Source organism: Phocoena sinus, chromosome 12, assembly GCF_008692025.1.
Source record: "Phocoena sinus isolate mPhoSin1 chromosome 12, mPhoSin1.pri, whole genome shotgun sequence".
Lineage (NCBI taxonomy): Eukaryota > Metazoa > Chordata > Mammalia > Artiodactyla > Phocoenidae > Phocoena > Phocoena sinus.
This window is the reverse complement of record NC_045774.1, coordinates 18,627,878-18,647,868: the sequence shown is the minus strand read 5'-3', so window position 1 is coordinate 18,647,868 and position 19,991 is coordinate 18,627,878. Positions and strand designations below refer to the sequence as shown.

Here is a 19,991-nt window from a genome sequence, read left to right as displayed (position 1 = left end):
AGTCTTGTTTATAATTGTGAAAAAATTTTTAAATCAAAACCCTCAAATTTCCAAATATAGAAACTTAAATGAAAGACAATATATCGTACAATGGAAGATTATGCAATCATTCAATTAGTATTTAAACACTTATTGGCATGGGAACTATCAACAATGTACTGATAAGTGGAAAAAAGCAATCTGTAAAAGAGAATATGATGAATGATGTCATTTTTGAGGAAAGATGTATATCCTTGTACAGTGATCTGAGAGGATGGATAATTTTTAACAACGTGGCTTCTAGAATGAGGTGAGTATGCCTTTCTTATTTACCTGACTTGTATTTTTTAATTTTCTTTTAAAATGATGATCATATAGCACTTTTATATTTGGGAACATCCAAGTTATATTTTCACTGATCTTCAAAAAGCAATCACTATCATACATGTAAAGGATTTTCGTTGGGTATGGTTTGTATATAAATATTCCCCTTCGTGGCTTCTTCTGTGTTTATGATGAATGTCCTGCCTTAATAAGTAGGGGCTAATGCTCAAATTTTGCTTACAGAATAATCTCTGGGGTATTTCTGTCCTTAGAACCTTAACATGTGGAAGGTGTCCATCCACTGTATTGAAAAATATGTTTAACATAATTGCTAATCAGATAATTAAATTTACATCATGAAATTAATCCAGTGTTTTACCTCAGAGATCTGAATGAAAACCACCTCCCCTCTCTGTCTCTAGTCAGTTCCCTTTTGGCAGTAATGTGCAACCCAGTGAACAGAAGAAGGGGAAATTTCCAATCTGGCCAGAATGGAGCGAGGCAGACATAAATGCTGAAAAGTGGGATGCAGGCAAAGGTGCAAAAGAAAAGGACAAAACAGGGAAAAGCCCTGTACTTGTAAGTAGACTTGACTATGACTAGATTTCATTTTGGTGTTTAATCGTATAATGGAATAGGATTTGTTAACGTGTGCACGTGCTCCCTCTTCTCCACAGCCTCCACTCAAAAGAGAAGTTTTGTCTTTCTCCGCCATGCCTCCCCCCATCCTACCTTGTCTTTCCAAGCCTTAGTCCTGAGCTTTGGTGAATCACATTTGAGTAAATGGGAGGAGAGAAATGACCAAAGAGTCATAATGAAAGAAAGGGAAAACTGATAGAACAGGCTAGCAAGTGGATTTTGAACAGAATTGGGAACCAGACATTTAGAGATGGTCGTTTAGAAAACGAGAGCCCCCCACGAAACTGTGAGCTGTTATTTGGAGATTACAGGCAAGATAAATTTTTAAGAGATGTTACTATAAGAATAGAATCCTTCTTAATATCTGCCCCCCAAGATATTTGGGTAAAAATCTAGGTTACTCTTCATTTACCTGTAGCTTTTAAACATGTTGTGTCCCTGAGATTGGAGCTGAGAATGGAGTTGCTACATTTTCCAGTTATATTATTTTAGGTTCTTTTGCTTACTTAAAAATGTCTTTCTTCTAAAAACTTCTTTATAGAACGTACCGGTCTGGGTTGCATTTTAAATATGACCCATTTATTTGGTGCAGTAATTCATTCAACAAAAGTACTTTCAAAACACAATACATGCAGAGGGAGGGGATATAGGGATATATGTATACGTATAGCTGATTCACTCTGTTATACAGCAGAAACTAACACACCATTGTAAAGTCATTATACTTCAAAACAGATATTAAAAAAGAAAACACAATACAATTTTCAAAACACAAACAAAATTACCATAATGACTAGGTTGAACTCTAGTGTCTCTATTTGCATAAAGCACTCTGAAATGGTACTTATTAGCATTTACATTTTGTTCACAAAATGCAGTCACCAACTGCATGATTCATATCAGTAATTTGTTTACAAAAGATACTCAATAATTATAACTAATTACTGACACTGTTAGTATTTGAACAATTTCAAATAACAATATGTGAGGGAGTGCATTCTTTGTACCATGCCTAAGGTGATTATGGAACTTCTAGATGCAAAGGACTTTTGAACTCTCTGGGTTCAAATGAAAATGGTCATATTCTACATATTTTATAGAAATTCAGATCTTATGGGGATTGTCTGTGAATTTTCATCAGCAAGATAGATTGTGTAAATCCTCAGTTGAGCAGCTGAGCTCTGGAAAAGATCCAGAGATGAGTCACTCCAAATTGTGAAGGATCAACGGGGAAGGGAAAAGCAGAAGTACCTGAAAACTTTGAAATAAGAAATAGCATATAAAACAACATTTTAAGGACCTTAGAATGCAAACATATCTTTATTAGATGACTATGAAAAATTCTTACAGATCTCTGGAAGGTCAGGTATCAAATTCTTGAACTTAATGTTACTGAAACAAGGGCAAGTCTGTTGGAAGAACATTTGTTGGAGGAAAACCATTGAGACTGGAGCAGTAATAAGTGCGCTGGTCAAATGGACAGTTGATGTCCATTTCATTTGGGGTCAACATGTAGGACTGTTGCTGGCTGATGTATAAAACTGCATGATTTTGGAAACACTAGCCCTACTTCTGCTGTGAACAGGGGCTATTCCAATAGGGGGTGACACTTCAGAACCTTAACTAACACCTCATTCTGCCACCGCAGCTTTCACAAGGTAGGAGAGCACAGCTCAAGTCCTGGTTATTGCGACGGTGCAGAGTGGTGCCATCTGGGATAGAAACTTGCTTTCCACCCCCAGTTCTGTTCCGCAACCTCAGCATTCATAGCTCAGGAAGCAATAGTTTCCCCACTGGAGTGAGTCATGGACCCTCCAAGCACTGTGACTGCATTTCTATGATATGGTGGCACATTAGCTCTGAGCCATGATTTGCAGCATCCATATTTTACCAGGATAAATTGCCTTAAGCATGTAACCATGGCAGTTATCCTTGGAATTTTACAAAGGCCACTTCTTTAGATGTGAGGCTAGTGATCAGGAAATCAGCCTCAGATGCCCAACCCTCCCCTATAAGTCCAGCATTATGTCTCACTTCCTCAGCAAGAAAAGGATATGATGGGTGAACCAAATTAAGAAGTATATGATAAAGTACTGTAAGGTGGTTGTAAGAAATATACCTAAAGCAAAATGACATGGAAAGATTAGCATTAACAATATGAGGGGCTCAAATCCTGGAGAAAAGGGAATCACAATGGGATGAGCCCCACTATTTTTTTCCTCAAAGACATTTATTAATTCAAGGCATGGCAATTAGAAAGCAAGCACAGAGTAGTGGCCTGGGGCTTATGTCAGTTTTTCTGGGCTGAAGGGAAGGAGGATATTGTCTGGGACTGCCAAAGCAGCCAGAACTTGAACCCAGATCTCACAGGTAACTACAGAGAAGTGATCTGTAAATTTTGCATACAATTTTATTTTGAGACATTTGTCTACCTCCTAAGCTGTGAGTGTGAAGCTTTTGCTGCTGAGCAAATGAGTAAAAAGCAGCAGCCTGGAAGCTTAATAATTGAGAAAAGATTTCAAGATGATAGGTAGAGAATGGGATTCAATGTACACCAAGTGAAGGGACCTTGTTAAACACTCCAGACTTTTAGTTAGTGCCTCAACATGGCTACAGAATTCCACATTGAGTAAGAACAAACCAAAATCACACCAGTCCTGCCAAATCCTAAGACCCAGTGTTGATTAGGTCAAATTCATCTTGTGCTCTGCCTGTCAAAAGGGAATAAAATCCTCCTCTCTGGATGAAGACATCATCACTTAGAACGTGTATAAATTTTTATATCCAGCATATATCATACAATCAAAATTTACCAGACATGAAGAGAAATGGAACCAAGTGACTAAAAATCAAGAGGAAAAATCAGATAATAGAAACAGATCCAAAGGAGACTCTTTTGGAATTGTCAGATAGGGGGCTTTAAAATTACTAAATTAATATTTGCAGGGAAAAAAGCAATGTGAGAGAAACCCAGAAGTCTAGTACAGCTCCTGAAAAAGCATTAGTTTGTCTTTTAAGGACTCATTCTTCTATCATTTTGACTAGATGGTAGGGTGCCTTTATCGTCATTTGAATTATTCCAGTATCTTAAATTTGACAATAGACCACATGCTCCAGATATACATAGACACTTATTATGTTTAACGCTCAGACAATGCCCTAAAATATGACATTTCTCAAGCCACACCAGCATTAGGGTAAACATATAATTATGATGAAAATCACAAAACAGTATATTTTCCCCTGTGCCTATTAACTGAGGTGAAATTTAATTACGTTTCTTTTTCCCATACAGATAGTTTGTGTTCCTTTAGCATTTTGTTTGTAATCCTAGAAATTGTCATGTTATTTCTTGTAAAGATCCCCCCATCCCCTACCATTTTATGAGCTATGAGAATTTTTACATAGCAGCTACCTGAAGTCTCTCTGACTTGCTAGACTGCTTGCATATGGATATCATTCTTTCTCCAGAACTCACTAATTGACCCATAGTTGGGGCTTAAAAATTAAAGAATTAATTGCATTCTTGAGCATTTATCCCAGAAAAATGGAAATTCACATTCACGCAAAAACCAGTAACCTATACACAAATGTTCATAGCAGCTTTATTAGTAATAGCCTCAAACTGGAAACAGCCCAGATGGCCTTCGATGGGCAGGTGGTAAACAAACAAATATCCATAGCATGAAATATTACTCAGCAATAAACAACAAACTACTGATACATGCAACAACTTGAATGGACTGAGTCTCCAGGGAATTAGGCAGAGAGAGAAATAAAGCCAATCCAAAGGGTTATAGACTATATGGTGGGTTCCATTCATATAACATTACTGAAATGACGAAATTATAAACATCAAGACTAGCGATTGCCAAGTGGTAGGGATTAAGCACAGACTGGGGAGTTGGAAGGTGGGTGTGGCTATAAAAGGGCATAAGAAGGATCCTTGTGCTGATGGAAATGTTCCGTATATCTTGGCTGTGTCAGTGTCAATATCCTGGTTGTGTTCTATAGTTTTGCAAGATGGTACTGCTGAAGAAATTGGGTAGAGAGCATAGGAACTCTGTGTATTATTTCATGCAATGGCTTATGAATCGTGATTATCTCAAAATAACAAGTTTAATTAAAACAATAAATGAAAGTCAGATCAAAGGTACAGATTTCATTTACATATCATCTTTTTTATGATTCTAACTGAAAAATAAGTAAATACTTTTCAATCTTCTCTGCTCAGATTAAAAAAAAACATTTTCAGTGGAAAATGTGGCCATATCTGGCCCATCCAAAATTGTTTCCCCACCATACCTAATTCACATTCCCAAGCCACTCATGCTTGTTTGGATTGCTTCCTCTGCAATCAAACTGCTACTCAGTAATCGAGGTTTCATTAATTAAATACAGTATTGTTAACTTCAGTATTCTCCAAGTACTGCATGAACTCGCTCTGAGAACAAACACACAAATTACTCTAAAAATGCTTATTTATTGATCAGATCAATGCACGTATTTGTTTTTATTAGATAGAGTTGTTTTTGTTTTAATAAAACTATATGGAGAAAATACTTAATACATTTTTTATATAGCATTTTTTTGAAGACCCTGAAGGAAAGATTGAATTACCACCATCATTGAAAATTTATTCTTGGAAACGTCCACAGGATTTTTTAATTAATCAGGTAAGAGATATTTTTACTATTATAATACGTATTAACTATGAGATATAATATCCTAGTTATGAAAATTTGCATTTTAAAAGCTGTTTAGGGTAATTTTTTCTTGGTATTTAGTAAGAAAAAGTATTTATTTTTTGGACTTTAAATTAGAAATAAATATTTATCGATATAGTTTATACTGATTTCCAAGAGAATAATGAAATTTTATTCAGGATCTCAAGTTTCCTTCTCTTCATGATGTCAAATTTTAACCTAAAATGTTGCAAAAAGTTATTCCTTAATTTCTGACAGACTTTTTCTCCTTTCTGCTTCTTACATGGTGTAGGTCTGTTTACTGTAGTGTTAATAAGCATTTATTTTCAAGCCCCAGAGATCTGCACTTGAATCTCTCTATTCCAGGAATCCTTGAATCATTTTCCAAGCGCCACTTTCATTTCTGAACCCCATGTGAATCACACTGACATGGACATCACCCAAGAAAACTTCATTTTAAATAGCACTTACGTACATTAAACTTTAGACCTACTGGTCTATCTTCCTAATTAATAGCTATGTTAGTTTGAATGCATTTGGTATTTACAAGGGTTTAATTATCACTAATGCCTTTTTTCCCTTCTTGAATCTCCCATTTTCATTTAATGCATAGAAAACCAGTAGACTAAATTAGTTATTTAATGCTAGTCAAAAGGTTATAATGAAGCTGATTCTTCTGTAATCATGGAATTCACTGCATCTCTGGTTCTATGCCTAGTGATTTTATTCCTAAGAGTTTTAGCTTTTAGAAGCACTGTTACTAATGCAGAAAATACAAGTTATCTGTCATGCTTTTCAATTATCGTTATCAGTTAAGAAAGTCAGAAATCCTAAATCCTAAATATTTATTAAAATTAGAAAATAAAAAGGTACATCTTTGTCCATCAGAGTATTTATTCAATGCCTATCCGAAAGACATTTTAAATAAAATAAATCAAATTTACAAAAACCGTACCTTTAAATTACTTATAATGTTAGGTAACATTGAAATGAAGAATGCAAATTCTGTGAGGTTAATATAATGCACTTAATATTTATGTATTATTAATAACACTCAGGTTCTACTCAGTATAAGTGCCGAGTTTATATTCCATGCAAATGAAGGATATGAATTCCATGAAGTGAGTGTTGTAAGTTTGAATAAGTAGGAAAGTTTTATACCTTTTACTCTTTTAGCATACCTTAGTTCTGGAAGATACACTTACACTAAAAGTAAATTGATTCATTGTTGTTAATGACACTTCCACCTGTATTTATCAGATGCTGCCATTCATCTCCTTACCTCTCCTCTCCCTCTGCACTGACCCCTTCTCTTGATCCATCATGCTGAAGTGTGAACCAGAACAGCCCAAACTGAAAGTCTAGCTAAGCAGGAAAGTTTTAGAATAGTGCTTGTCAAGTTTTAGTGTATGAGACCACAGTGATAAATACATTTTACATTGAGATTCATTAAATATGGACATATATAGGGCTTCCCTGGTGGCGCAGTGGTTGAAAGTCCGCCTGCTGATGCAGGGGACGCGGGTTCGTGCCCCGGTCCGGGAAGATCCCACATGCCGTGGAGCGGCTGGGCCCGTGAGCTATGGCCGCTGAGCCTGCGCGTCCGGAGCCTGTGCTCCGCAAGGGGAGAGGCCGCAACAGTGAGAGGCCCGTGTACCCCAAAAAAAAAAAAAAAAAAAAAAAAAAAATATATATATATATATATATATATATATATGGACATATATAAAGTTTAGAGAAAAATATTACAAAACAATAATGACCTTTCTATATGAAATTTACTCTATTTCATTATAGTCCACATATATAAAGATATATATATATATATTCCTGACACATCTTATAGATATATCTATGTGTGTATATATATATATATGTATATAGTCCTGACCCATTAAATGATTTCATGAATCACTAAATAATTGCAACCCACAATTTAAAGAGTACTAGAAACATACCCCAGAACACTAAGTAAAATATGAAATCAAAGGACATGATTTAAGTCAAAGAGAAGCTAACTTACTAAAAAACTTAAAAGCCTAAATTTCAGATATCAGAGTCAACATGGACCATTCCACCCAAGGGGGTTCACAAGCCCTAAGAGCAGAGTGAATAATCAGATTGGTTTATTTCTGAGAACCAGATATTGGTGGCCCAGGTCCTTCAGTATTGATCATATTAAACAGATGTAAGATGTCTAAAACTTTGTCTTGCCCCAGGTATAGGTATAGGGGATAAAGATGCTAAAATACCATTGCAGAGACCTCTGTCTTAATATTTGTTGTCTTTTAGAAACTGTCAGTTCCTCCTTTTCATTTGTCAGCCGATGACTATTGTCTAACCCGTCAAACCTTAGACATCTAATACATATTTAATCTATAGTCAATTTTAATGCATTTGGTACATACTGAAAGGTATAGGCATTTAGAAGTGTTGCATCACAGACAAACCAGAATAATATATATATAAACATAAAGTTATACATATGTAATTTTATAAATTATATAAATTATGTTTATAAATTATGAACATAAGAGTCAATTCAGGCCTTCAAGGTAGTTTTAGGTAAATTTTTCTCAGACATATAAAAATATTTTATTGAGTTTTCAAGATGCTCGTAATACAGATGATTGAGAGTAATTGATGGCATTAGTTTCTATAAAAATCTAGCTTGGGGGCTTCCCTGCTGGCGCAGTGGTTGAGAATCCGCCTGCCCATGCAAGGGACACGGGTTCGTGCCCCGGTCTGGAAGGATCCCACTTGCCGCGGAGCGGCTGGGCCCGTGAGCCATGGCCGCTGAGCCTGCGCGTCCGGAGCCTGTGCTCCGCAAGGGGAGAGGCCACAACAGTGAGAGGCCCACGTACCGCCAAAAAAAAAAAAAAATCTAGTTTGCTAATCAAAGCAACTTTCATTTTATTTTGATATGTTAAATATATAAGGTTGATATTAATTGTAACTAATTTTAAAAACTGTTACAAGTCATATTTTGGTCTAAATATAAAAGGTGCTCTAAATATAAAAGCAAACTTAGATATATACCAATTAATGAATGACCACCATATTAACTTTAAAAGACATAGCAATATTTAAAGTTGAGCAAGATTTTAATAAGCTGTCTCAGCTAATATTTTTTATCCAAGATGAAGACATTTTTCTAGCTACCAGATGTTAACTAAACTTCAGGTTTAACTTGAGTGGTTAATTTAAATTTCAAATCAGGTTTTAAACTTTCAGTTTGTGGGTTTATGCATGCTAAATTTATCTGCATATGTTATATCTTACAACATTTTATTATATGTTAAAATACTGTATTTTATAGGTATTACATTATTAAATTAATGTCACCTACAGCTCTAACAGTGTTATCTTACAGAATAATATGATTATTTTTTAATTTCTTCTAATTCCTCTGGTTGTGAGAAATGAAATTGAGTTTGGCCTGTTTGCAGCACATGAAACTGTTTCATTAAGCTACATTTCCTAAATAGTAATATCTCTCTCTCTCTCTCTCTCTCTCTCTCTCTCTCTATATATATATATATATATATATATATATATATATGTATGTATATATATATATATGTATATATGTATATATATTTCAGGCTCCAGTGGTTGTGAAAAACGAAATCCTGTTTGACTTGTTTTCAGCAAATGAGCATTTACTCTGCAGTGAGGTAAGTAGGGGAGTATCAACCTAAGAAAAGCCTGGCTGCAGAATGCCTTTGGGACCCGCCCTTAAGCAATTCCCAGTCAGTCAGTTTCATTGCTGTCTTGCTCACCTTTAAGTTCTGGTATAACTGAATATTTCATAAGCCAGACACTCAAAGAGGAAGAGAAGGCTCTTTAATTGAGTAGAGAGAGAACAGGTGGGGAAGATGTTAATACTAGCACTGCTTATGCCCCTGTTCTCCCGCCCATGGACCAGGGTAGTCCAGTACACACCATCTAGGCATTTCTTCTCTGGATCCATGTGCCTAGCAATTGACATAAAGTTGTTGCCAGTCTGGCCCTACATCATATCCAAGAGTAAGGTGTTCGGTGTTGTTTGGCTTGCTAATGTGGAGAAATCAGGGGATACAGCTCAAATGCAACACCTCATTGAAACAAACCAGATTTTCAGTGCAGCAGTCTTACAGCACGTGGGAACACACCTCCCCACTCTCCACCCAGGGTTCTATCCATCAGAAGCAGACCTGTTCCACTCCCCTAAGGTAGTTACATCAGAAACAGGCTTTTTGATGATTTTCTCCTAAGGTCCAGTCAGAGGAGTGGGGCATAGTCATTATCCATTTAAACATTTTGTCTTTCTGATCTTTAACATCTTGACCAATATTAAAATCAAAATATTTTTTCTTCAGCCAGGTTGTACTGATTACTATAAAATTATCTCTGAATTGTTTTATGTTTTATGGTTTAGTCTAAAATACGCTTATTTTATGAATTCTAAACCTACGTAGACTTTAGCATATCATTTCTCAAGGGAAGTGTAAAATATTTATGTATTGAAATATAGTTGATTTACAATGTTGTCTTAATTTCTGCAGTACAGCAAAGTGATTCAGATATACATATATATATATATATATTCTTTTTTATCTTTTCCATTATGGTTTATCACAGGATATTGAATATAGCTCCCTGTGCTCTACAGTAGGACCTTGTTGTTCGTCCATTCTGTATATAATAGTTTGCATCTGCTAAGCCCAAACTCCTACTCCATCCTTCCCACATCCCCCTCCCCCTTGGCAACCACAAGTCTGTTCTCCATGTCTGTGAGCCTGTTTCTGTTTCACAGATAGGTTCGTTTGGGTCATATTTTAGATTCCACAAAGGAAGTATAAAATAATTGGGTAGTAAAATCTCCAGGTATACAGGAGGATATCTGATTTGTCTTTTTCAACTTCACCAAACTTTAAGAAATTTTCTAGATAACCAAATTAAGGAAAACATAAATCTTATGATGTTAGTCTCAAGTATTTAATCTCCTTACAAACCAGGCAGTAAAACATACTCTGAAGTTCAACTCTCCATTGTTCCTTGCTGCCTGTTGAAAACCCTGCACTTGGGAGTTTTACTTGGAGCACTTCTGCACCTGCAGATCAACACATGAATATGAGACTTAGAGTAAAGTGTGTGTGTAATTTTAATTCTTTCCCATGTCTCGTTGCTTGTCTTGGTTTTATAGACTTAAAGGGATCATTTCCTTCTCAAACTTCTCAACATTTACAGAAGAGTAGCTCAATCCTTTATATAATGTTAATTCCAAAATAAAATCATCATTGCTCTCAGAAACATTGTCTCCCTCTCTCCTCCCTCCTTTTCTGTCACACACATGCACACAACTAATATGGAGGTCAATGTCAAATCACTGACGTTTACTCTGGAAGACAGCTCTTAGCTAAGACTCTTTAGCTTGTATTGTGACTATATTTTTTGAAGATAAAAGCAAGATCTATGACCATTCTGTAGGTCAGAAATCAAAATGTGGGATATACTACATGTAGAATCTAACATTACCACTGAAAGTAGATTTTCAACTGTTCTCCCCACCCCCTTTCAAATTACAGTGCCAACAACTGAAAAATAACTAATGAACACTACTGGTTTTTATCTCTAGCTGATGAGATGGATTATCAGCGAAATCTACGCCGTGTGGAAGATATTCAATGGGGGTGCTTTGAACAATTATTTTAAAGGGACTGCAGCGGAACCTCCTCTTCTGGTCTGGAAGCCCTGGGAACACATTTACTCTCTGTGCAAGGCTGTGAAGGGTCACATTCCCTTGTTCAATAGCTATGGAAAGTATGTTGTGAAACTTTACTGGATGGTAAGTTTGTGTCCACATGCATTAAAAATTTGTGTGTCTCTCATATTGAAATATAGTTTTCTTACATGCCGATAATGAAGCTAGTAGAAGATGAGGCAGTTTACGAAGGCTATCAGCTGAGTACCTACTGGGGGGATGTCCTGCATATGTAATTTGAGATTAAAAACAACACAGTTGTATCCCCTGTGATGCCAGTCCCCTGTGCTTTTTAAACTGATGCTGCGAGGACCATGGAGGGGTGGCCCTCTGCTGCCTCACCCGTCCCAGGTAGGCGGGCTGGGTAGGCAGGTGGACGCACAGGGCTCTCCCCTCTTTGATGTGGCATCAGGGTCATGGACAGGAGAGAGAGCTTGAGCTTGAGCGTGGTCCAGTCCTCTCTTGGTATATGCTACTGACAGGCCTGATCTGATCCGTTTTTTGTCCTGAACTTGAGATGTGTTTTAGTGTTAGCAAATCTCACTCTGACACAGGAAGTATTTTACCTCTGCCTGAAAAGAAGCAAATGGGATAGTAAGAAGCACAAATAGAAAATTCAAAACCTCTTAGTTAATACGGCAAAGTAGACCCACACCACATTTAGTAATGCTAGGTTACATTAAACACCTTTGGGTTCTTAATGGTGGAATGAATGCTCTTTTCTAAAGGCCCAGAGTCACAGGCAGGCCCAGCTACATGATTTGCAGAGCCTTTTGTTCAAAAATTGTTAAGGATTTCAAGACAGTGGTATCAGCACTTTAAACAAAGCATGAGGTCCTTCTGAGTGTGGGCCTCCGTGTGACCGCACAGGCCACATACCCGTGAAGTTGGTCCCGGTCACAGAGAAAGAATCTTTTTGAACATTTGAGGGCATGAGGAAAGGGGATCATTCCATTCTGTATTTCTAAGAACATGACTTTTTCCTTAATGAGCCGGAGCCATCTGTCTTCCTGGGATGGGGACTGTTGAAAGGCCAATGCTTAGGAATTAATAGGATCACCACAGTGGGAAGGTAAAGAAGGTAATCTTAGCTTCAGATACCCAAAATAGGAGTGTTGTTGTTTTTGATAGTCACAGAAAGACCTTGAAAGTCAAAACATTGTTAGGAGAGAACATAACCTCCTAATTTCCGTTATCTTCTCTGTTTACCAGTCAGGAGGCAGGTTTGGCTGAGTAGACTTTGGAGTATTAAGTGTGTTCGGAGGAGTGACAGGGAGGATATGGCATTAAGAGCATGGGTACACAGAGGACAGTGTCAGGTTGTAGAAGGAAGGGAAACGCGGGAGGAGTGACGAGGTCCGATGCCTGGGTGTTTGGCTCCACTTCTGCACATTTGCCTAAACTTGAGGTGGGACGAAGTTCAAAATTATTAAGACTTTAAAACAGCATAAGCAGAACATTAAACCAACGCTGTTAGTTTCTCCCCCATCACCCTCCTCTCTCTCTGCTTCCTGACATCCTTCCTTCTTTTCCAGTTTCCTCCTGGATAGGGGTCGACGTTTATTAACACTATATTCCATTTTGCAAAGAATATGTGATTTATTTCTCTTTAACTGTACTGCTTCCTCGGAAACCTAAACCTACCTAGATTCAGAATTGTTTTTTAATGTATTTAGTCCAATTTGGAAATGTCAGTCTGCTGCCGTCATTTAACCTGTGATAGTGTAGTCCTTGAGCGAAGAGGTCTGGGAGTCAGAAAGACTGAACCTCATGTCCAGTGGCTTCTTCTGGTTCCTCTTTGGTCTCACCTGAGGAATGGCCTGTGAGGGATGCTGCTAGACTGCTGAGCACTGAGTGATTCGACTGATTCCGTATGAATTATTTTGCAGGCCACTTGCTGGCACTCATCACTGAAGTGCATGGTCGTATTCATGCTCACTGAGACTTGACAGAAAGCTTTGCTGGCCCTCAGCATTTCTAGAGCCACTCGTAGGGCCGTATGGGCCTCTCAGGGTTCCTTGCACACAAAGGCAAAGGGACCGCCTATCTCAAGAGAACAGGCATGTAATATATCATGGTACAAATACAGGTGACAATAAAATGTGGTAATTACATAAAAGAACGTAGCAAAGGTCCTGACAAATAGTAGACCCTCAGCACTATTAGTTTCCTTCCCTCTTTTCCGGTGTTCTTTCCTTCCTTCTCTCTCTCCCCACTGCTGCCTCCAGTTGTGGAAGCCAAAGAGATGGTTTGTTCTTCCTCCTGCCCCTTGGTAGAGCCAGGGGAAAAGCACATGATCGGCTTCCCAGATGCTCTCTTGCCCAACAGTGGTTCTTAAGTCAAGATGCAAAAATAGAGGGGATGCGCAGTGATCATAGGCAACGCTCTGCCTGATTCTCCTGAAATACGACTTTGCTGTGGTTCCTTTGCCCAAACTTGCTTAGTTCTTCTGGTATCCCATCAAACCTGTACATCCTTTATATACTTCTTAAATTGCCTATATCTTGCCTACTTATAAAACAGGTTATTTAAAGTTTTGTTATGGAATTGTAAGTGTTCTTTTATATGTTGTAGGTAATAATATATGTGAATATAAAGGAAGCATTTTTTAAATTGGTCTTTTAGCTATGTGTCTTCCACCCAACTGAGACTTGTAATTTTTATGTAGTCAGTTATGTCATTGTTTTTCTTTACAGAGTCTAGGAATTTTTATCATTTAAAGTAAGATACTGTTTCAAGAAAACAAAAAATATTTCCCCTTAGTTTTATTTTAATGTCTGGATCTTTTGTTTTATCTACTGTGAGAAATGAAGAACTGGTTTATTTTTTATTCCAAAACCTCAGCCAGTTACCCCAGCATTACATACTGAATCTTCTACCTTTTACCCACTGATTTTAAAAACCACTTTTATCATAAACTAATTTCCAATTTGACTGTGTTTGGTTTTGGATTCTATTTTCTTTCACTATCTTTCTTATCCTATTCAGATACCATATTGCTTTAATTATTATGAATTTATAGTTTGTTTTGGTTTTTTAGAATAAAATCCACCTAATACTCTTATTTCAATGTTTTCTTGGTATATATGTTTTTTGAGTAAACATTTTTTCTAATATTTATCTTTGAACACATATTTATAATTATTTATCCCTTATTCTATATATAAAAGGTATGTTTTTTGAGTAAACGTTTTTTCTAGTATTTATCTTTGAATACATATTTATAATTATTTATCCCTTATTCTATATATAAAAGGTATGTTTTTTGAGTAAACATTTTTTCTAGTATTTATCTTTGAACACATATTTATAATTATTTATCCCTTATTCTCTATATAAAAGGGTTAGTCCTCATCATTGTTTGTTTGTTTTTTTTAATACAGTTTCCTCTCTCTTGAGTACTTTATTTTGATTCATCTTTCATTCAGATGGAGTATGCATTCCAAAGTTTTATTCACTTAGAATATACGTGTGATTCATTTGGGGTAACTTAATATTGAGGTCTATTTTCCTTTATGTATGATTCTTATGTGAATGATAATTTGGTTACATATGGAATACATAGATAACAACCTTTCTGTATTAGAATGCCCGAGTATCTCCTGGGTTTAGTGTTTCAGACACTCATTCTGAGCCTTTACTCTCCACCGTATCTGAAACCCTGACACTCTCTCCCCTGTCTCTGCTTCATTTTTCTCTGTAGCACTGAGTATGAAGCGTCCAGCATCCCATCCACTTAGTGTATTCATTAGTATATGGAAATATATATAAGAAGCTATTACCTTATAGATGTTTTCTTTTTCCAGGTCTTTTGTCCAAATATATATTTCTTGTTTTCACAGTTGGTCCAATCTGCAGTTCTTTTTGTAAAGTAAATACACACAAGCCAAATTACAACACTGTCCTGCTGGTCCTCCTCTCCTTTGGTCCATTCTTCAAAATTGGGACTGTAGTCCTAGAAGGCTATAGAAGAGCACTGATAGCAATGATAATAAATAGATAGACAGATGCAGTTGTTAAAGGGACCAAAACAAGAACTTTGCTGTTTCAGAGGCTGTGTTCATGTGATAGATATGGCTACCTGGTTTTCTGGCTGGTAGAAATCTGTTCTCTCTGGGCTAGGAGCAGACATTTCTACCTCTCTCTCCCTAATTCCCAAATGGTGGGGCTGAGTCAACACCTCTTTGCAGATGAGGTGTAATAAAGTATTAGAGTAAATTATTTCCGACAAGATAAAGTATATTGCTACTTTCTTTTCTTGTCCCTTTCCAGACACACAATTTAATTTTTGATTTTTTTCCTCTTCCAATTCTAATTCACTATTTACATGTATATCCTTTGGTTTTCACTGCAAATATTTAAGAAAGGTGTTCGTAAGAATATTCTTTGTTACCCTCTACTGCTTGATTCAGGATAATGTACTGGAGATACATCCTCTACCCTACATCTATTTTCCTTCCACTGTCCCATCTTGTACACCTTAAGGCATACACCTCACTGTTTGTTTTCTTCCATTTATTGATACCTTCTCATTTGTTTCTTATTGGACATTGATTTTTTCCTTCTCTGCCTTATTACATATATTCTCCTCCCCCTTTCCTGTTGTCTCTTGAAGCAATCACCTAAGTCATTTCTTCAAAGTAAACCAACCAATGAGAGCCTCTAGGCATGACATTTAAAGTTCAGATTTTTACACCAGCATATTGTTTCTTCTGTAAAAGTTTTTCCACTTTTTCCAGTTTGGATTGTAAGTAAATAGCCTCAAGTTTCTTTGACATCAATCAAAAATTTATTGGGTAGCATAAAAAATAGTATTATAAAACAGAGAAGTTTTCTCTCTTCCTTCACCTGGCAGTGATAACACTGCTACTGGGCCACATGTGGTCTCCTCAGGTGCTTTTCAATGTCAGCATTCCTTGGGCTCCTTGCAAGAAGCAATTAAGTTATTGCTCTCCACTTTAGATACGTATTGCTCTCGGCAGCCTTTCTCTGAGTGCTTTCATTTATCTCTGAATAAACAGAGAAACTCACACCTTGAGACCAATACTTTTCCCCTGTTGCCATCTGTCTATCCATATAAAAAACATATTATCTTTTATTTCTGATTAACCTTTGTTAATTAACTTATTAAGTGCTTAACCCTTTAAGCACTATATTATCGTAGAATTCAGAGTTCTCAAACTGTGGGGTGCAGAACACACCAGCATCAACATCACCTATCATGTTTCCCATACCCCCCACCCCACAGTCTCTGGGCAGAGCCTGCAGTCAGCATTTGAAACAAACTCTCTCCCACCCAGTGACATGCCATGACAAATTATTTTTACATCATTCAATTACATTTTTCCAAAATGGAAATGTTTTTGTTCTCAGTTCATTATTATTAACATTATATATGCTTTTATTAAAAAAATCAAACATTATTAAAATGTTTAAATTAGCCAGTGGAAGTTCCCTATGACTCTACCTACCCAGACAATCATAGTAAATGATTTCTGTATATCCTCCTAAATTTTTTTTACAAATATATGTAAACCTACTATATATAATCTATACCGACAGTAAGATCATACAGTACTCATAATTCTGTATTTTTTTCCTAACCATGGACATTTTTATGCTAATATTTATGCTAATTTTATGCTAATATTTATGCTAATATTGATCTACCTTGCACTCCATTGTTTAAAGATGACAATAACTATAGTTGACCTTTGAATAACATAGGTTTGAACTGCCCAGGTCGACTTGTAAGTGTATTTTTTTTCAATAAATACAGCACTATGGTTATGATCTGCCCTTGGTTGAATCCTCAGATAAGGAGGGTCAACTATGGGACCTGAGTATCCCCAGATTTTGGTATATGTGGCTGATTCTGGAACCAGTCCCCCACAGATACCAAGAGATGACTCAATACGTATTTGCTAATTTCATATTGACAGACATTTAAGTTATGACCAGTGTTTTACCAATACAAACAATGCTCTAAAATAGCGTCTTCATGTATATATTTTTTCCCATTTGTGTGACTTTTCTCAGCTTTCTACATGTGTAATTTCTGTCAACATATATGCAAATTCTTAATTTTGATAAGTATATCCAAGTTACTCGTGTATTTTGTGTGTAATTTATATTTGATACAATTGGGTCTTGTCCGCAATTTTGTCTACTCTGTTACTTCTGTTACATTTTATACATTTCCTTTTTCTGTCCTCTTATTCATTTCCTGAACATTCTGTAGGATTCCATTTTGTTTATCTCTGGTGTTTTTTTTTTTTAACTATAGTTATTTACAATATTGTATTAGTTTCAGGTGTATAGCAAAGTGATTCAGTTATATATGTATATGTATATTTTTTTCAGATTCTTTTCCATTATAGGTATTGAAGATGTTGAATATAGTTCCCTGTGCTACACAGTAAATCATTGTTTTTTATCTATTTTGTATATAGTAGTGTGTATCTGTTAATCTCATCCTCCTAATTTATCCCTCCCCCTGTTCCTCTTTGATAACCATAAATTTGTTTTCTATGTCTGTATGTTTCTGTTTTTTAGATTCCACATATAAGTGATCTCATATAATATTGGTCTTTCTCTGTCTGACTTACTTCATGTAGTATGATAATCTCTAGGTCTATCCATGTTGCTGCAAATGGCATTATTTCATTTTTTTATGGCTGATTAATATTCCATGTATATATGTACCACATTTTCTTTATCCATTCATCGGTTGATGGACATTTAGGTTGCTTCCCTGTCTTGGCTATTGTAAATAGTGCTGCTATGAACATTGGAGTACATGTATTATATCTTTTAGAATTAGTATCCCTAGTGTTTTTGAGTATATCTCTTTGTATAAATTTTTTGTAGTGGTGGCTCTAGGGATTAAAATATACATGCATAGCTTATCACAGTCCACTAATATCAACATTTTACCTCTTAAATTGGAATATAACTGCTACCTTTTAGGCCCCTTTACACCCCTCCCTCTTTAGAATCATTGTCTTAAATGTTTCTTGAACACATATTGAGACCCTTATGAAAATTTTTGCTTGTAAATGTCAAAAATAATTTTAAAAGCTCAAGAGGAAGCTAATACTCTATCGTTTAGCAATGTGCTTACTCTTTCCTTTGCTCTTTCTTTATTCCTAGTGTTCCATTTTTTTTTTTTCTTTTTTTGCCTTTGAAGAATTTCCTTTTGCCACTCTTTTTGAGCCAGTCTCCTGGTGACAAATTGTTTTATCTTTCCTTTACCTAAAAATGTTTTTGTTTCACTTTTATTCCTGAAGAATATTTTCACTCAGTACAGAATTCAGGGTTGACAGTTCTTTCCGCATCGTGTGCTACTTTCTTCTGGCCTCTGTGGTTTCTGGGGAGCAATCTGCCGTTCTCCTATAGGTAATGTGTCTTTTCTCATTGGCTGCTTTCAGGCTTTTTTCTTTGTCTTGTTTTTTAGGATTTTGAATTTAACATGTGTAGATTTCTGGGTGTAGATTTCTTTGGAATTATCCTGTTTTGGGTATTCTGAGCTCCATAAATCTGTAAGATTATGTTTTATGATAAATTTGAGAAGTTTTCAGCCATTATTCCTTCAAACCTACTTCAGCCCTACATTCTTTGTCCCTCTTTTTTTTTGGACTCCAATGACATGAATGTTATATATATTTGCATTGTCTTACAGGCCCCTGAGGCTCATATTATTTTTTCAATCTATATCTCCCTTATTGCTCATAATTTCTATTGATATAACTTGCAGTTCACTAATTTCTGTCATTTGCATTCTGCTATTAAGTGGTTTGTTTGTTTATTGTTTAATTTTAAATTCAAAATTACTATTTTTTCCTCTTTCATATTTTCTATTTCTTTGCCGAGATTTTCTATTTTTCATTTGTTTCAAGAGTGTCCATAATTACTTGTTGGAGCATTTTTATAATAGCATATTTACAGTTCCTACCTAAAAATTACAACCTCTCTGTTATCTTGATTTTGTGATCTGTAGATTGTATTTTCTCATTGAAATTGAGATGTTCCTGGGTTTTGGTATGATGAGAAATTTTGGACAGTTTCCTGGACATTATTTGTGTTATATCTTATGACTGTGGTTTCTAATTAAAATTTCTATTTTAGCAAGTAGTCAGCCTGTTTAGTTTTGGAATGCACACCCTGGATCACTTTTGTGGGCTTTGTTTCAAATCTCAATTTAGTTTGTAACACCTGTATAGTGCTATTCTGTTACCCAGAGGATAGGACTCCATCCCACAATCTCCTTATCACCACCTGAGGAGGGGGAAGTGTGCTTCATTACTGCCTGGGTAGGGTGTGGAAATAAGAGTTCCTCCAATAGGTTCTACCAGGCCAGGCACCTCCTCTTTACTGCAGGAGGAGGATGGAAGTCAGTTCTTCCCACTGACTCTTCTGGGGAGAGAAACTGCTTTGTTAACTTCAGAGCAAGTGCAGAAGTCAGAGCTCTACCCTGAGTGGGAAGGTACCACCTATTACTGCAGTAGAAGTAGGGAAGCGAAGTCAGAATTCCATAGCATTCATATAATTATGACCATTCAGGTTTTTGCTGAAATTTCTGTCCACTGATTGCTCTT

The 19,991-nt window shown here is 36.2% G+C and overlaps 1 protein-coding gene across 4 annotated transcripts in view; it reads left to right on the top strand.

Moving 5' to 3' along the window:
- Positions 1-239: 239 nt before the first annotated feature.
- The window catches only part of ADGB (androglobin), a 143,319-nt gene continuing 123,567 nt past the window's right edge, over positions 240-19,991 (top strand). For all 4 annotated transcript variants that reach the window (XM_032651183.1, XM_032651180.1, XM_032651182.1 and 1 more), the window contains exons 1-5: positions 240-289; positions 726-882; positions 5,526-5,618; positions 9,254-9,325; positions 11,269-11,478. In XM_032651183.1, the coding sequence (XP_032507074.1) occupies positions 285-289; positions 726-882; positions 5,526-5,618; positions 9,254-9,325; positions 11,269-11,478 (537 nt within the window). In that variant the 5' untranslated portion in view covers positions 240-284. The remainder of the gene's footprint in view (positions 290-725; positions 883-5,525; positions 5,619-9,253; positions 9,326-11,268; positions 11,479-19,991) is intronic.